We start from the raw sequence: 18,804 nt of genomic DNA, 5'->3' as shown, positions 1-18,804 counted from the left end.
AAAACCTTCTTCTACAGTATTTATTCTTCAAAGACATAACAAGTATTCGCTACTTTCTTCTATGTAGAACCAACATTTTATGCTCCCAAAAATAGAGTAAGACTCTATAAATTGAAATTCCTTGTTTTCGAGTTAAGCTATAAATACTAGTTAATTTGGTAAGCACAAGAAGTGCCTTCTGTTAACCTCTTTGAGTTCTTAATATAAACGTCTTTTACAGTCTTCTCACGTTTACCTTTGATTAACAAGACAGTGATAATTCGCTAGGTCTTTCAGAGTCTACACTTAGTGTATGCTTCTCGAAAAGGTGAGATCCTACAGCTTTGAAGTACTATGTATCTTAACATGCTCGAATCATGCCATGAATTTCTTTCATGTAAGTTTAGTTATAGGAAATGAAATTTGTTCATATTAAAGAGTAAAAGACACTTTGGATGCTTGAAACTCCTTGTTTGTATTAGTCATTTTGATCACCATGATAGGAATAGTTACTAAAGAAGTTGCAAAACTTTTCGTTTACTATCACTAAAATTATTACGAGTTTTTCACTTCGTACATATCTTATGTATTTTATACTACTAATGTAACAATAACAAATTAGGCTTATAAGAAAATTGCTTCAATAATATTGTCTTTTCTGTTTTAAAACACTCCTTATTTTTTAATTAACATTTCTAAAAGCGAACTTAGCAGACTTAGAGGTTGCTGTGATTTGTTAAGCACTGTAGAGCGATACAGTAAGTATAAATAAAACATACCTTCTAATTCATAATAATCAGGATTTTTTATCGATAATCCTTCCTGAATTGTTTTCTGACAACACTGGTGAGCATCTAACCTATAAAAATTCAATGGAATGATTTTATTTAAATTAAAGTAGAATTAATTAAAAGCGTTTATTATCGTTTGATTAGCTTGAATTTTATATATTTATTACATAAAGCCCATTTTCTAAACTCAACAACCATATTAAAATTAATCTGAGATAACGAAAAAAATTAAATTAATTGGAACGCACTTTCTGCTTAATTCTATTTGGATGATATTCTGGTTTCATTTTTGCTACGATTTGCTTGTGAGATGAGGAAAATTTATTTAACTTTTTGTCATATTATTATTATTGTTATTTTCCTTTTGCTTGATATTAGACCTAGTTTTAATTCTGCATTAGTTTCTGTAAATCAAGCGAGTATCAGGAAAATCGACATTACTCACCTAAAAAGGTACACTGCGAAAAAAAGGACAGTTCTATATCTCCCGTTCTACTGGGCCGATTGACAAAATTCAAATTGCGTTTTTCATGTCTCGAAAGTGTGATTTGGGACATATATTAGATTTATATATAGCATTGTTATAACATGGGTATTTTGACTCAAAATTGGACTTTTTCTGAAATAACATACCAATTTTTTTCCATATTTCGATTCTACGACTCAAATTATGCCTAGATATTACATTTGTAAAATTTGGTGCGAAATTTATGGAGAAATTCAAAAATTTATATTGGCACAATTTTTTTAGTTTGCTCCAAGAATAATTCACTTGACAAACTTCTTAATATATGGCAACTAATTTTCCTTTCCCTTCCCCTTCCATTATGCCGGAGTAGGAAAAAAGGCGCCTCTTTCCTACCGTTTTACATTGTACATTGTGTGAAGAAAAAACACATCGTTCCTACTTTCAAATAATTTTAGAAAAGTGTCTAAACCATATTTGATGTTTTATTGCTTTCAACAAATATGCCAAATTTCAAAACGCGCCAATGTATAAATTCACGAATAGCTTCTTAAATTTTGAATTAAAAACTGTAATTTTTTGCAGGTGTGCTTAGAAATACATCTACTTTAAGATAATACTATTATAATGTATAAATTTTATACATTATAATTCAATTTTTTTGGAAAATTTTTTAAAAATTATTTAAAATTACAAATTTTAAAAACAAATAATAAAAATTGGGTGCAATTTATTTGGAATGAACCTGAATTTCGAAATGTGAAAGGAACAATAAAATAAGTTTAATAAAAAAGAGAGATTAATCAATATATACCAAACTCAATTAACATTGAGGAGCTAAAATTTTGAGGGCTAATTTTGTAAAATCTACATGTGCAATTTTTATAAAACTTGGTAGTTTTGCGTAGTTTGAGTCGTAGAACTGAAATATGGAAAAACATTGGTATATTATTTCAGGAAAAGTCCAATTTTGTGTCAAAATACCTATATTTGAAAAATGCTATGTATAAATCTAATACACATCCTAAGTCGCGCTTTCGAGACATGAAAAACGCAAGTTGAATTTCGTCAATCGGCCCAGTAGAACGGGAGGTATAGAACTGTCCCCAAACGAAGTGTAGTGGAGAATTATTGCTAGGTTTGTGGCCCGTTAAACTAGTCAAAGCACCAGGATGTTCATAAGAATCCTTCTGCAGACGTTTGTTCCGAACTAATTCAGATCCTCCTTGAAGCTACGCGTATTAGCCCAGTGTCTGCTTCTACGCTGCGTGTGCTTAAAGTTTAAACTGAGTCGATGGAGTTGAGGACAGTCCGATTATAAGTATAGAGAGCAAAACATGCTTGCATACTTCACAATTATCCTAAGATATCATTTAAGAAGCAATTCCTAGCGTTGTTGGTTACAAAGGAAAAAAAATAACCATTATCCACCCAGTAGTATCTATTTAAAAACTCTTATGCAGATGTTCTATTTGTAATTGGAATGACATTTCATTATATGAACTCATAGATCTCTATATACCGTAAAATGAAAATTTAAATATTAAAAATATAAAGTTATCATCTCAAAGACACACACTTTCTCTAATCTGTAACTGCTCTATAAATTGATTTAAAAGCAATAAAGATATTTCTTAAAACAGTATTTCCTACTTTCTTTTTTTAATAATATATCTAAGTGATATGAATCAAAATGCTTCATTATACTTAATAAAAGATATTCCTAGCGTCATATATTACATACTTTGTACAAAACATTTTTATTTATAAATTTCTTTTACCTCATAATTGATTTCAAAAGCAATTCCATTTCCTCTGGTGTTTCGTGCCACATAGTTGCGCATGCAAAGATTCGAGTCACAGCTCTGGGTGCTTCCTGTTTCTGCTCAGTCTGAAAGAAAGAAGATTAAACCCCCAATTATTTAACAATTATCAACTAAACCCACAATTATTAAACTAAATGGCACTGATTCAATCTACTACTAAGTTTTCAAAATTACCTAAGTTTATTTATTATTATTATTATTATTATTAATATTTTTTCAGAATGTGTTAAAAGTTTTAAATCGTTTTCACTTGGCTTGTGTAATAGGATTTTTTTCTTATTCTTTTAAATTGTTATGCTTTTTATTTATTTCAGATAAGCAAATAAAATAAAAAATAAATAAATAATTTTTTTACAGCAAAATTTATTAGTTGGGAGCTTTCCGGCCATATCTGCCTTTAATATCTTTTTTGCGGTTTAAGCAAGATTGTCAAATTTTATTTTAGTATTATTAATGCTATTATAACTGCTAACTTACATTAACTAATAATACATTCATGCTTTGACACTTTCTAGCATTTCAGGATCCTTTTCAAAAATCCATGTTATCATTGAAAATTAGCTTTCATAAACTTGTCGCTTTACACAGCGGTCTACAGAATTCCTATTAAATTTTGATAAGTTTTGTGTCAGCTTCAAAATCCGTTAAAAAGAATATCACTCCTAACTTGAAATAACCCGTATTTATAATTCAGCTCGTATTTCTGAATCTTAGCCAAATAAATCATACTAGTAGCTTGTAGCGCCTTCACATATTATAAACTGACCTTACTTTATACAGAAGTTTGTTACGATAATTTAACAACAACGGCTTCCAAAGGATATGACACTTTATATAAATTGTTAATCAGTATTTATATTTAATTTCCTTTTTTCCCCAGAGGTAGGATTGAGAAATCGCAGTTATGCATTTCGTGAAATTTAGTCTAATATGAGCTGTTTTAGAGTATGTTCACCATATGCAAAACGGACAATATTGTGTTATGTGGTGATAAAAAGAACAGAACTGTTTTATGGTCCGATTTAAATTCAATTTTTAATAAAAGGAAATGCTCAGAAATTAATATTTTCATAAGCTCCTTCATTGAAGCAAATTTTTCTGTAGCAAGCACCGATTGAGCAGACACCAAAATAATGAAATCTATTAATAGAGTTGCACAGTCCAACATATAAGCAATTATGGTAATAAATTCATGAAGGGAGTTCAGGCTTTTATCACTTATGATAAAAAATTGGACATGGATTTCATTAAGAGAATAACTTAATCCCTTTTTTTCCATTAAATTATGTGACAAAACATTTTTCTCTTTTTAGTTATTATTTATTTTATGATTTTTATATAAAATTTTATTTTATAATAACGTTTCTTTTCTTTATACAGAGGCTGTTCACACATTTTTTAGACGTTGTATATTGTATTCACAAAACTAAATTACATAAAATTCTTGTGTTTTAAATGTTGTATTTGACATACCTTATTCTGAACTATCTTTCGACACCGCAATTTCCAGGATAATAATACCTTTTGAAGTGGCAGAAGACGTATTCTATCCCATTCCTACCGAACAGCTTTCCAGTTAGGATTTTGAGACAATTTGGACGTTTGGATAATGCAGTTTTTAAAAGTTCGAAAGCACAAAAATCCATAGGTGACACATTGGGAGATTTAGAAGGGATATCAGTGAAGGGTATGGCCTTGATACCAGTTTTTTGTTCCATTTCTTTTAGGAAATTTACAGTGGATTTTGATGTGTGACTGCTAGCTTTGTCCTGATGGATTCTCACAGATTGATGGCACTGTGGGTAAAGCGATGGTATTTCATTCAGAAAAATTGGCAATAAAATATGTTCCTGATAGTATTTGGAGTTAATCTTGACATTTTTTGCACTCTTTATTTTTAACTTGCCATTATAAGAAAAATCAGCAACAATCATGAATCCCTTAGAAAAACTTTCTTTCGATTCTTTGAACCATGTACTTAAATTTTTTTCTCCCCTTTTATGATAATAAATGGCTCTTTTTTTGTTACAATCATTTAAATGCACCCATGCTTCATCTATTGTGACAATTGTTTTCCATTTTTCTTTGGATAAGTGTTTCTCATATAGAATTCTGCAGCGTGTCCTGCGTTGAGCGATATGCTTTGGAAGACGATGCACATTGCGTTTTATCGCTTTCTTAATATTTAAATCAACGTTTATCATTTTGTTTACAATGGATACCGAGCATTTTAATGATTTTGCAACTGTCCTTTGACTAGGGGCATTTTCGTTTAACATTAAACAACGTACCTTTGCAATAGTCGAAGATGTCCGTTTTTTCCTTGGATACTTGTTTGGAATTTTTGTCCCACTTGAGGCTCCAATTTGACGTTTTTTCCTAAATGTAGCCTTCGAACCACTGCTTTGTTAAATTCGCCATTTTGAATAAAAACAAAACTTTCAAGGCCACAGACAATAATTTTGACTTTTAAAACATAGTACAATTGCAATACTTCTTTTGCAGCAAACGAGTTTTTATTACCGTTTACCAAAATCGTCTAAAAAATGTGCGAACAGCCTCTGTATTCTTTACAAAACATTCTTGAAAGAGACCTACGCAGTTCCAGCCGGTGCAAGACATCAGTGAGCCTATTCATGAAGAATTACATTCGCATTTTCGCATTTTTATGACGCATTTGTAGTAAGAAAGATAAGCCATGGATTATACTTTTAGTTAGAGAGCAAGCGAAAATAGAATCCGTCGATAATTGTTCTTACTTGAAAGGTGTTATAAAAATATAAAAAGTACGAATATATTTAATTGTTCAAGAATAGGCTCGTATCTTCGGTCAGCTTACCTGTTTATACTTGTTTCACGAAAGTTTGGCCAAAAATAAAAAGTGATGAACGGCTATAACTGCAGGCAAGTCTTTTTGCACCATCTACATCAGGAACTACGTCATTTACATCGAAATTTTTTTAAATTATATGCATACATTATATATAGCATATGATACGAATTAAGAGTAACACATGCGAGTATTCCATTCTATTTTGCGGTAAAAACAGCAACCAAATTAATTAAGGAATTAAGATCAAAAATGCAAAATGAAATAGAACCTTAAAATTTTGGAAAAGCAATAAAATAAATATCTAAAAATACTATTAAACAGTTAGTAGTAAATAACTGCGTAAAGATTAAATAAGAAGATTACTCCTAAGCAGAAGCAAAATTTAATGCAATATCATAGAAAATAATTTCTAAATGTTACATAACAGGTAGCAGAATTTCAATGGCAAAAAATGACCGGATTCAGATCCGTACGTATGTGTTAATGTATGCATGCATATATGCACGCATGTATTGTTGCCGACGTACGGGTTCGTAAGAAATTGAATGCACAAGTCCGATAAAATGTTAATAAAATTTATTCTTATCAAAAGAAATATAACAAAACGCTGGAATTTTCCTCAGATATAGTCGTACAAGTACACCACATCACGCAATATACTCAGTAGTTATACTCTAAATTACTAAAAATGTTAAAATACAACGCAATGCAAAGAGGAAGCTAATCCGATTTCACGCTAAACTCGAAACAACGGCAGCTAACTAAACAACTCGCAAAACTGTTACTAAGCAACTGAGCTGAGGTGTTCTCTCTCTGGCTTTTATAGCTTTTTAACAGGACGCGCGAAATCTTTATAGTAAATTCTGTTTTTCGAGATTTCTGGAAAGAAAAAGAGTGCGGAATTACGATTACAGCCAACATAGTAGTCAATTACATTTATTCAATTTAAATATAAATTACCGAGATATCAATTAATTCAATGTTAAATGCACGTGCTCCAGTATTTTTAATTTTTCCGGAGTAGCTCTCTCTTAAAATATGTCTCGTGCTGCATTGCACGGAGAAATAAAACAATTTTAATTATAATTCTACTAAAAATATCTAACTAATTACAAAATTCTTAACAGTATTTATATGTGTGCGTACACACACATATACGCACATATATACATACATACATTTCTAAATACGATCCCGGTAACAGAAGAGTATCGTTTCAATCTTTAAGAAATTCCAGCATATTTACTGGATAAAATCAATAAAAATAAAAAAAAAAAAATTAAAAAAAATCAGAAAAAGTATAAAAGGAGAGCTTGCGTGAGGAAAGTTGAAATTCAACTTAAAACTATAAGCCATCGATCAGGCTTTTCTTGGACCCAAATATGCTTTTTATTAATATACTTTTTATGAATTTTAAATAAATATTTTAATTCTGTTTTAATAGAATAAGAATTAATAAAGATAATTATAAAAATTTTGCGCTCTTGAAACATGTGCAACATGAATCCTTAAACTGAAACTTACCTTTTCGTATTTCCTTCTGTTTAGTGCTAAACTTTGATCAATAACAGCTGTACAATACATGAGATTTACAAATAATCTGAAAGATAAAAATGGATACTTATTACGTTATATAGCTATTTGAAATATCTTGAGGAAGAATCTAGATAGAACTTATAGTGTTATTGAATTTTCATATATGCATAAAAAATTATTCTGAAATTCTATAAATAAAATACTTTCTTAATTATTATAAAACATTCGGAATTTTAGGAAGGGCAAACGTTACTCATGTCACTAAATGACGGTAAAATAAAGTAATAAACTCAGTTTCAATAAACTTTTTTTTTCTATTCTTTGGCACTAGCATTTCAATTAGTTTAAATAAACCATTTGTAAAATTTTTGCAGCTAATAGAATTTTTCAATTCCTTAATGTGCATTGATTGTTTGTGATTAATTTTTTTAAATTTACAAATTCATTTGAACGACTTATTGGTATAAATATTTTCACTTTTTTTTTCAAATTTATTATTGATAATTTTAAGCGACAAACGCTGAAAGTAGTTTTTAAATGTCCGTGAGTGAAACAGCATTTTTTAAAAGAATAATTGCCTTCAGATGACTTATTTTTAAATGAAGAAAGATTTTCGGACATATCCAAAGCTAAGAGTCTGAATATTTCTCACCCATGTGTGAGACACATCAAAGAGGCAGTTGACCATAAAAAAAATACGTCAACGTAAAGATTTAGGTAATGTGGTAAGAAGAAATGTTAAAAAAAGAGCGAGAGAGAAAAGTTAATAGATCAGGCTAAAAAATTTTGCAATTTTGAATTTTAGATCCATAAACAAAGAGTTAAGATTTGAAATAGAAAGAAAATCTATCTTACAAATTTTTCCATTAGTAGAGCATTCAAAAGCACAATTTTAAATGCTTATAGGCCACATTATATTACATACCGGTATCGGTATATATAACACATCCAACTGGACAAGCTTCAACCATCCAAAACCGCATTAAGCGGGGCTGAATACGATGAACCCGAACTGTCTGACAATGAAAGCATTGCTTCTAAGCTTAATTTGAGAACAAAAATTTAAGTACATAGATGGTATACAGAGGCTTTAAATATATGACACTTATCTTCCTCTATAATTTTGTTAGCTTCACAAATATTGAGGCGAAACTCCATATAGTTTATTCGTTAAAAATTGAGGGTAGCCGCTATTAAAATAATTGTGTAAAACTTATCTCCATTACATTATATTAATAAAAATATTTCTTTAGATTTTTATTTCTTCTTTAGATTTTTTTAATCCATTATTGGTTGGACATTTGGCATCTCAAGCATTTGTAGAACATGGCAGAATTCGTCAATCATCTGAAATTTAGAATATTACCCAGAGTGCATCATAGAGACAAAATAATTTATGCCCACAGGAAGAAGGAATAGACATATATCTATGCCTCAACCGAAATTTGAATTGAAGCCCCAGCACTAAGACAGCCGGCTCCTAACCTCCATATCGAGCAGATGGCACTTAAGCATTATTACATCAAGAAGATTTATCTCAAAGAATAGTTTTACATTTAATACTTTTTAAATTGAAATAATGTATTGAACTAATATTAAGAAAGAAATAAAACTCATGAAGAGTAAAAAAAAATATTGAATGAAACACTTTTGCGGAAAAGATGTATGTTTCAATGAGTAGTTTATCCTCAAACTATGAAACCATTTCGTAGAAGTGTTACGAAAAGTGACGTTTGACGACATGCAGATAAAATAAACTAGAAATAAATTTTAGTGATTTCTGTGTTTTAGAAATTGATATTTTAATTATATACATCTTTACTTGTCTATATTTAAAGTAATACAACTGTTATTAATATACAGAGTCATTATATTATATGGATGCAGGAAACGTAAAAAATTGTGCAGAGCCTTCATCAGCGTTTGAATCTAAATCTCTTAAATACACATCAAGCGTCCTTCCAGTTACACCACGAAGGCATGGGGGAAAGAAGAGAGAAAATACATGATAAATGCACTTTTAAAATATTCTACAAATAAAATTAAGTACTATGAAGCTTTTAATTTGGAATATCAATTTAAATCGTAAACTTACTCATTTGTAGGGGCCATTCTTTCGCATCTTGGTGTCCAAATATGAACCGTGATCCAAACTTGGGATAGCAACCAAAATATCCAAAGATAACCAGCCTCTTCAGTGAAGTAATGGGTCAGTGATTCTTTCGGACAACTCCAAAATAAGTAGGGCGTGATTTTGGAATAAGCACATGAAGAATTACTCTTGGCAACACAAGCTGTGCTTAATAAGCTAAATGTGAGTGGAACAGTCAAGCAGAGAGGAAAGGCGTAACTGAATTCTTGAATACGAATTTTGCAAACGAACTTCCCACAAGAATAGCATAAATATGATGTCAAGACATGGATGGTGGCTATTATTACTGGAAAACGAGGATCAGATTTTAATGAGGGAACTAGCACTTGCGGTGGAGGAGTAACTCGATCAGGAATAGTATAATCCGTGACTGGTGTCCAATGTACTGACACATTATGTGCTCTAAAACTATCCAAAAATTTCCCAACGAAGTTTTCCACGTTTTCATTCAAGAAGAATAGACAAATGAGAGCTAATGAAAATGTGAAAATGATCTTCCATAGGGAAATAAATATATAAATGAAATATCTACTTTTTTCGATGTCTTCTTTAACCTTGCATAGGCAATTCGAAGTATTCTCATTGATGAAATTTTCCCACCATGCGCAGGAAATTAGTACTAAACATGCTGATGCTAGCCACAGTTCTGTCTTGTTTGAGTTCATGGCAGCCCACATAAAAACACTTACTTGGCCAATGAAAGCAGCTAAGTCCAAGATTTTTCTTAAACCTGATTTTGTATCCCATTCTGAGCTCCAGTTGGAAAGCAAATTCAACAGGCCAGGTATCACGCAAACTCCACTTGTTAAACACAGAGCTTGCAGCACATGCAGTTGAGGTAAGACGACGAAAGTCATTACAGTTAGACCAATCACATGTAATGATTCTGAGATGAAAACCTGAAAGTCAAGTTATGCCAAACTTTAATTAAATTAGTTGGATTGATGGCAAAGATAAAATTTGAGTAAGATTTGAACTACATGACTATACATATAAAAATGAGAAACAAAAAAATTGTATAATATATGAAGAAAGCATAAACGTTTACTTTATTATATATTTTGATTGTGTCAGATCTGAAAATTAAAAAGCAAGAACTAAATACAAATCTACAAAATCTAAATTTTGTGTAATCGGTTACTGCTGTTTAAGATCTAAGAAAATCTGAATTCTAGTAAACATTTCATTGTATCCGTCTGCATTAATGAATTTATAAACGGCTTAAGAACTATTTGCTTGCTTTTACAGGTTCAAAAAAAAATTATAAACAATATTTTACATACGTTAACAGTATTGCCTTTAAAGCAGAATTAGATTTTTAAAACTATTTAGGGTATTACAATTGAGTTTCACGGCCCAGTTTAAGATTATTTACATCTATTTTGTATACTCCATTTCGTCACAAACTCGATTATTCCAGATAATAATGCAGATTTGAGTGGCATGTACTCTAGTATAAAGTTAAGATAAGAATATGAGTATAGTTGGTCAATGTTTGACTGTGTGCTCTCCACAATATCCTGTTAGCGAAACGCCTATGAAGACATTTGCTTGGTTGGTAAGTTAGGATTTGAGCTGGCTTTTAGTTGCCTACCCATAAGTTGCAGTCTTGCTTAGAAAAGTACTCAGATTTATAAATACATAAATTCTTAACTAAGACTATTTCATTGTCAAGTCCAGATGATTCGAAATTTTGCTTTAGTAGTATTTTAATTTGCCCCTCACGAATGGTGAAGTAGAATCGACTCAAATTAAAAATTATCTATTTGTGTTTGTATGCTTTCATCGTTTATTCGTTTAGTTAAGCTCTCAGTGATAAACTCGCATCTTAGCTTTTCAGTAACAGTTTAGAGGTAAAAGCTAGATTTGAAACAGTTAATAAGTAGAAATAATCATACAATTGTCTAATAAATGAATAAAAATCCATCACTATGTAGCATAGAATTAGTTATAGTTTTTCGATCTTAATTACATACGACAAACGGTCACACGTAAAAAGAATATTAAAGGAACGAGCAATTATTTTCAGCAATATTTAATTCTTCTCTATACAGCCAGATAGTAATCAAATATTCTGCTTATATTTTTATCAGTTTTCCTTCGTGTGATTCAGTATCAGCATTTTTTTCTTTGAAAGTATCTTCACAGATATTCTTCAAAGAAATTCAGCAGCATTTGGCTGGGAAGATAAAATTCGATATCTTTTATTTCAATGGTCTTTGAATAAATTATGTATTACGGTTAAAGATAGTATATATATTAAAGAGAACTAGCATAGTGTATAGCTTAATTTGATACATAATGTTAATTATTTATTACTAAGTTTACGTTGCTGTCTTTTCTTCTGTTTTATTAGCAATTTCATTTTCTTGAACAACTATATTGTAGTCCTGCAATATTATCGAAAGTTTTTATTATTTCATTGCGATAAATTGCAAAATTCAGAGAAATCGCAGATTTATCATTAATGCTTCATTTATGAACCATAGAGAGTTTCTCAGACAATTTTATTTACATTAATTGAGCAAGACCATTTTATTTTAACGAATGATGATTTGTTGACATATATTTTCTCGAAAGAATGAATAAAAAAATGCTCTGTAGTACTTACATGGAAACAGCACTAACTGAATTTTAAATAGCAGATAAAAGTTCGTTGTTATACCTGAAGGGGCATAGCGGAGAAGATAAAATGCAGCATAAAAAAATAACGACTTTTCGAAAATGAAGCAATCAAGATATTCATTCTATTTGAGGACTTATTTTACAATCTTCTCGAGAGATAATAATCACATTAGTTTACAATCAAATGTCATAGTCATATTGAAGTACTACAAGTAGTGCCTCAATATGACTATGACATCTAATTTTGGCTATGACTATGACGTCAGTATGACTATGACTATGACATTTAATTTAATATAACTATCAGGCAAAATACGAGTAGTGACCTATTGTAGAAAAGGGTTTTTCTTTATTTATAATATAGGATGTATAGCGAAGTGCGCTCAAATTTTGTGCCAAAATGCGTTCAGTGAATTATTTAGCAAATTTCTTTGGAACAGTTAGAAAACTTCTTCAGAGATTTAGTCCAAAAACCCTAAACCATCTGAATACAGGATTAATTTAGTTTCAGCGATAGATCTCAGTTTAAGGGCTGAGTCATGTATGTTACACCTCAAATGCGTGCTTATAGGAATGGCTTCTTTGGAGAAATTGCTTTAAATATCTTGCATTTTGTAATGCAATTAAAATATCTAACTTTATGTAGCTGAGAAAACTTAAAAACCATTTTTGATATTATAAAGCTAACGTCCATTTCTGAGTGCTTTAGAGAAGATTTTAGATCCGACAAATGGAAGCCGAATTATCTACATTATATACAGTATCTTTTATCATCTAACTGAAAAGGAATGACATAAATGTTTTAAATTCAGAATTCTTTTTCTTCTATCATCCCCTTAGTTAAGCACTAGTTAAATCTAGAAACTAGCTTTTTTTAATGATTTTTACCAGAGTACTTTTAAATGAAGTCGATCTGTGATTATAAATACCTTAAAGGTATCTTTCTACATACCAAACACCAAGATTAAAAGTGTGGTGTTGTACAATTGAAATGCATATTGCTGATGCTAAGACATGGCAAAATGAGTATAATGATGTTATCAGCTAAGTAGATACGACATTTGGCTCCATTGCTCATGAGCAAATTAAAGAGCTGTTTCCAAATGCTTGCAATATAACCGTTGTTTCTCTCGCTACTATAACGTAGCTAATTATATTCCTTATTTCAGAATTTAAATAGGATTTTGTCGTTACCTTCTTAATATTTTTTAAGCTGAAAGAGGGACATATATCTTTAGAGATATCAGAAAGAATGTCCGAGAAGGAAATGTTACAAATTAATGCTTCTTGACACCTCGTTGTTCGTTGAAAGAAAAGTGTTAAACTGTGGTAAAAATTAATAGGAATTCCTCTACTTATATAGTGCGCACAAGATTTAAGAGTGAATTCATAAAAAAATCAACATTTTAAGGAAACAGCTTTAATCTTTATTTAGTCCTGTGCATACATTCCTTGTAAATGCTGTACATATCTTGCCACATTCACAGGCCTTCTGGATTCACTTCCCAGAGCCAAATCCGCGTTAACAAGGGCGGGGGATGATTAAGAACAATTATACCCATATTTTCAACAAACTACTTGATGGGAATTGGATTGTGAGGATTAAGCTTTATTGCCTCTCTTTGTACAATCTTTGAATTTATAACACTAAATGCATAAAATGAATAAGAAAGGTATGCATAAAATGAAAAGGCATAAATGAAATAAGAAAGGTAAATTTCATTTTTTTTTCGCAAGCGGATAATATTTAAAAAAAAAATTAGTCAAAAAATATGAATAATTAGTGCTATCTGTAATCGCGCAATTGGATCTATTCAAACAATTTAGTCCTAAAACCTTTCAGGCACAGTTCATACGATATAGGAAAGGAACTAAATTAAGATATATAAATCTTTACAAAATAAAACGCTAAATAAATTAATGATTGACAAGCAAAAGATTGAGTTGTGTATAAGGAATGGAAGGTTCTATGAGGAACGGAAAAAAAAAACTATCAGGCAAAATGATTATTGATTCGTGCCAGTAAATACTAAAAAGTTGTTTTACCGTTAGAAAAGATGAGATTTTTGGTTTTCCAAATTTTTTAAATATGCAGTTCTTGCTGCTGCGAAGAAATGCGAGTATCTCAGGTATTATAAGTATGAACAGAAGACACCATATCCAGCTTCTTCTCTCACCATCCGAAATTTTGACCACATATTTCTCGTCTCTTTCTAATCCTAAATAAAAGGAAATGACTTTCAGAAACAACGTATTAAAATTCTATTAATTTATTTACAAATTCTTAAAAATCAATTAAAACAAAATTAGATTAATTTTTTTAAAAATATTATTAAATAAAACTAGCTTAAATAAATACTGCTAAATTGTTTGAATTCGTGAGAAAAAGATAATTAAAAATAGTTTTAACTTAATATGAATTTTTTCTCGTTTTATGACTGGTAGTTCGGTCCGAGGTTCGAATCCCGCGAACGGACTGGCTGCATGGGCTTTTCGTAGTTTTCCCCATGTGTAACGTGTATACAAGCCATTCCCTTAGAAAGTCCTCCACGAAGGCATCCCTTCCCTTAGGCAGATAGCCTTCGAGGCTTTGCCATAATCCCACACACACACACACACACCTCGCTCACATTCCCGTTAAAACCTTCGTAAGCCGAAATGGCAAAAAGCCAAAAAATCTGTTTCTACTAATTAAACTGTGAAAATTTGTAAGTGCTTCAAGCAGTATTGCCAGATCGGGCGATTTTTCGCAAATTTGCGACTTTTGACAAACCTGTGCTACTAAAATTCAATATTTGTGATTTCTGAGTTAAATAGAAAGGAAACGAGTTTGAAGTGTGCTTTCTTGCTCCACGAGTGTGGAGGTGGCTAGTTAGAAATTGAATTACCACGCGTTTCGGCCTGTGTGCTTGCCTCAGCAAATTGTTAGTCTTTCAACGTAATATTCAGAGTTTGCTGAATTATCAGCGGTATTTTAGAACGCGGTGAGGTTAGTTACGTTTAGAGAGCCTCGTAGTTAGTGACTTGTTATTATCTCTTTTCAGTTTCTTATTTTTATTTTACCGCCGGATCGGCGTAGTTTGTGAGCGTCAAGAGCACGCATTTGTAATTTCTAAAGCTGAATAAAAAGGGACTTAAACCCTTCTCAAGACTCTGCCTAATTTCCAGTTTTCAGCAGTCACCACTTTGTTGCTTGCAGGTTGGAAGCGCGCAACTTAACACTCTATTACTTTACAGGTACTCCCGAACTTCGAGATACAGAGACCAACCACTTGTGGTCTGAACGTAAAAATATAAAACTATTAACTAAAACTCTAACTAAAAGCTAACATTGAATTAGTATACAAATGCCTAGCACTAAGACTGGCCTTTATTTAAAAGGGTACGTATGTAGTACGCCGAGCTGCTGAAATTACAAGACGTTTTCAAATATCAAGAGGGCTAAACCTCTGGCCTTAAAGGCAAACATCAAACGAGTGAAAACTCGAAAGACTGCAGTGGCAAGCGGCTTGCTTCCTAAATCTCCTTCTCTCTCTCACTCTTGGCAGAAAGCCACAAGTTAAATACTTGGGCGTTAGCAAGACAATTTGCATAAACAAGTTAAAGCATTTAATTCTGGCCAGAAGTAGAAAATAAGAAGTGATAGTACAGTTTTAAAATAAAATAAACGTTAGTAAAACTTAGGATCTTTACAAGGTCTCCTTAAAAATTTATAGAACCAAGCTTCATATACTGTGAAAGCATTCCATCTATATAGAAGTGGCACACTGAAAAGGAAGGACCTTGCATCTACGATGTAATACTTTATCGGCATGAAGTAAGCTCTATTTTGGACACCAATACTGCATCAGTTCTTCTTGGAAATAACTAATGTACAATTATTGAAATTGTCAAATCATGTACAGTTATTAAAGGTATTTTAATCTATGTTCTGGCAAGATAGTGGCTTTTCATTTCATGAGGCTAGAAATGTATTTTTCAACTCTCTCCACTACCTGTAACCAAAGAGGTTCAAGATTAGAGATCGTGCAAGACAGGGAAGATTTTCAAGCGTATTTTCATGGCTTTCAAAACCATTCAGTTACCTACCAAAACTGGAACCAGGCCATACCATGCTTCACTCTGGATATGAGATAGTGCAGATCATGAGTGGATATGTCTCATTTATGTCTCACAATTCTCAGTGCATAAACTCAGTACATCTAATGCTTTAGAAATTCAAGCTTCATAATATGTTGCTATAGATAAAATTTTAAATTATGAAGGGCTATCAACTAGAAGTTTATGCACTGGCTTGAAACTTGGAGAATCTTATATTTATTAGGTGTTGAAGTATCGTTATATGTTAACTTTGAGTTGAAAGTTGTGCCTTTAAAAACGACATACACATATATATTTATACAGATTTCATACTGCGCACCTCACTGCATCAATTTAGAAAAAAATTGACATAAAATGCTTTTCAAAGTACAGATGATGATAAAGTAAAATTTCCTATTCATTCCAAATTGCTTATTACAAATGCTAAAGTAAAACTTTGTATTCAATTTTCTTGCTAATCATAAAGGATAAAACAAAATTATATTTCAAATTTATTCGCCTATTATAAATAAAAAATAAAATATTTTTGTCTAATTAAGGTGTCCTTCGTTGTATATTAAAAGTATATTAATTAAATCCCTAGTTAAAAATAAAAAATAAAACTTTATGTATAAATCAGTCGCACATTACAAATGATAAAATAAAAATCTCTATATCTAAATCAGTCGCCTATAAAACTAATGAAGATAGCAGATAGTATAAATTTGCATTCAGTGAATTATAGTATTTGCATAAGAGTGCTATTATCATAAACTCTGATTTTAAAAAGTTACAAACTATATAAATAGAGATACTGGACAAGTGAATTTTAGAGATATACATTTACCTATTTTATCATCACATGCAGGAAATTGTGCCTCTTTAGCAATAACTGAAGTCACGAATAAAATAGTTCCTTTCGAAGCCACTCCACATGCCAATATGATGCAAAATGTACATAGGTAAACTACTGCTTTGAATACTTTCATCGCTTTTTGAAAGAATGCGTTCTCTTTTTTATCATCATCTTCCTCCGCTGATTCGTCATTGATATCCCAGGATCGAAGATCTTCGTCCTGCAGATGCTCCCTGCAAAATACGTACAGTAGTTTGCTTTAAAATGTTGCCAATTACAAAAACACAAAAAAGAGTTAGTTTAAAAATCTTAATTTCAATTACGTACTGTTAAAAGTTTTGAAAGGTATAAACAGTTAAAAATTGATAGTTTATTGAAATAAAATGTCTTATGGATCAACTGCTGGAAGCGTTACGGAAAAAAAAAAAAAAAAAAAAAAAAAAAAAAAAAATAGAAAACGACTTTATTTATAGAATTGTTTTAATTTTACATGAAGTTACTACCTCTTTCATGAATTATGCAGTTATACATTCAACATAATGCTAGCTGTAAGAAGTTGTTTGAAATACAAAATAGCAGTTCAGGAAAAAGAATGGTGTGAATAAATATTTTCCTGAGTATATCTTTAATAAATAAACACATCATGCGCGACTTTGATATCGAAATGTATTCAGACTGTGAAGAACTTATGTAGTTTTCAATAATTTAGACCAAAGCATTACAGGTAATTACGTATTAACGCAACCATCGTAGTAGAAATCGCCAAATTTTCAGAATGGGTCGAACTCTGGCAATCATGAGCATAACCATTTTTCTGGCAACCATGCTCATAACAGTATTTCAGTCAAAGCAACGCCGCTATTTTCTTGTGTGTTCTTTTTTGTTGTATTCCATGTTCAAACGGTTTTTATATACGAATCGAGATATATTGGCCTTTAAATTTAGCTTTAAAGTTTGAACTTGTGGAATTTGAGAACAAAGGAAGAAACTGCTGTAAAATTTCTGAAGGAATGCAGAATTTCACTAAAAATTTTCTAAAGGGAACAACGAGGAAATATATTTCCTAGTTAGCCGTTGTTGCCGAGGTTTGCATAAAGTCGAGTCTCCGCAATTCTCTGATGTTATTTAAGCGAAAAACATCATCGGGGGAAGAAGAGTGCAAAAAAATTACAGAAATATTTGAAGAAGAATGTAACTATTCTATTTTTTAATGTATCACGTAATATTTTTTAATAATTCAAATTTGTATTTTAAATTGCTAAAGTATGTTTTCATTTCATATGTTGATAATGTTTACCAACTGACGATAAATATCTATAATTTGGGAATCTTTCTATTAAAAAAAAACTTTTTAATCTGTAAAAAATCTCCCAATTACGCCAAGGTGATTGCGCCAGTATGTAAATACTGCTTTAAAACCACTTCGAGTTATCATGAAAAGTAAGTTTGTTTTGCAAGGTTAGATTATGTTAAGTTACATGAATTATGGCAAAACACATATTTTAAAAATGATTATAATTTCATAATTTGAAAATAAAAAATAGTGATAAAATATGAAATATTATATAAAAATAAAACGTTTCAGTTCGACTTTATTCAGAACCAACCACATATTAAAAGGTATTTCTTTCTTCTTTCTTTCTAGGTATTTCTTTCTCCT

General features: G+C 30.9%; 1 protein-coding gene across 3 annotated transcripts in view; it reads right to left on the bottom strand.

Moving 5' to 3' along the window:
• The window catches only part of LOC118192313 (chitin synthase chs-2-like), a 112,836-nt gene that overhangs the window by 41,439 nt on the left and 52,593 nt on the right, over window positions 1–18,804 (bottom strand). For all 3 annotated transcript variants that reach the window (XM_085810864.1, XM_035363253.2, XM_035363254.2), the window contains exons 3-8: window positions 17,136–17,377; window positions 14,255–14,427; window positions 9,527–10,482; window positions 7,420–7,495; window positions 3,018–3,127; window positions 759–838 (exon numbers count right to left, since the gene is read on the bottom strand). In XM_085810864.1, the coding sequence (XP_085666990.1) occupies window positions 759–838; window positions 3,018–3,127; window positions 7,420–7,495; window positions 9,527–10,482; window positions 14,255–14,427; window positions 17,136–17,377 (1,637 nt within the window). The remainder of the gene's footprint in view (window positions 1–758; window positions 839–3,017; window positions 3,128–7,419; window positions 7,496–9,526; window positions 10,483–14,254; window positions 14,428–17,135; window positions 17,378–18,804) is intronic.

Source organism: Stegodyphus dumicola, chromosome 2 (genome assembly GCF_044657685.1).
Source record: "Stegodyphus dumicola isolate Sdum_Otavi_A_Nest chromosome 2, ASM4465768v1".
Classification (NCBI taxonomy): Eukaryota; Metazoa; Arthropoda; class Arachnida; order Araneae; family Eresidae; genus Stegodyphus; species Stegodyphus dumicola.
This window is presented reverse-complemented; position numbering and strand designations above follow the sequence as displayed.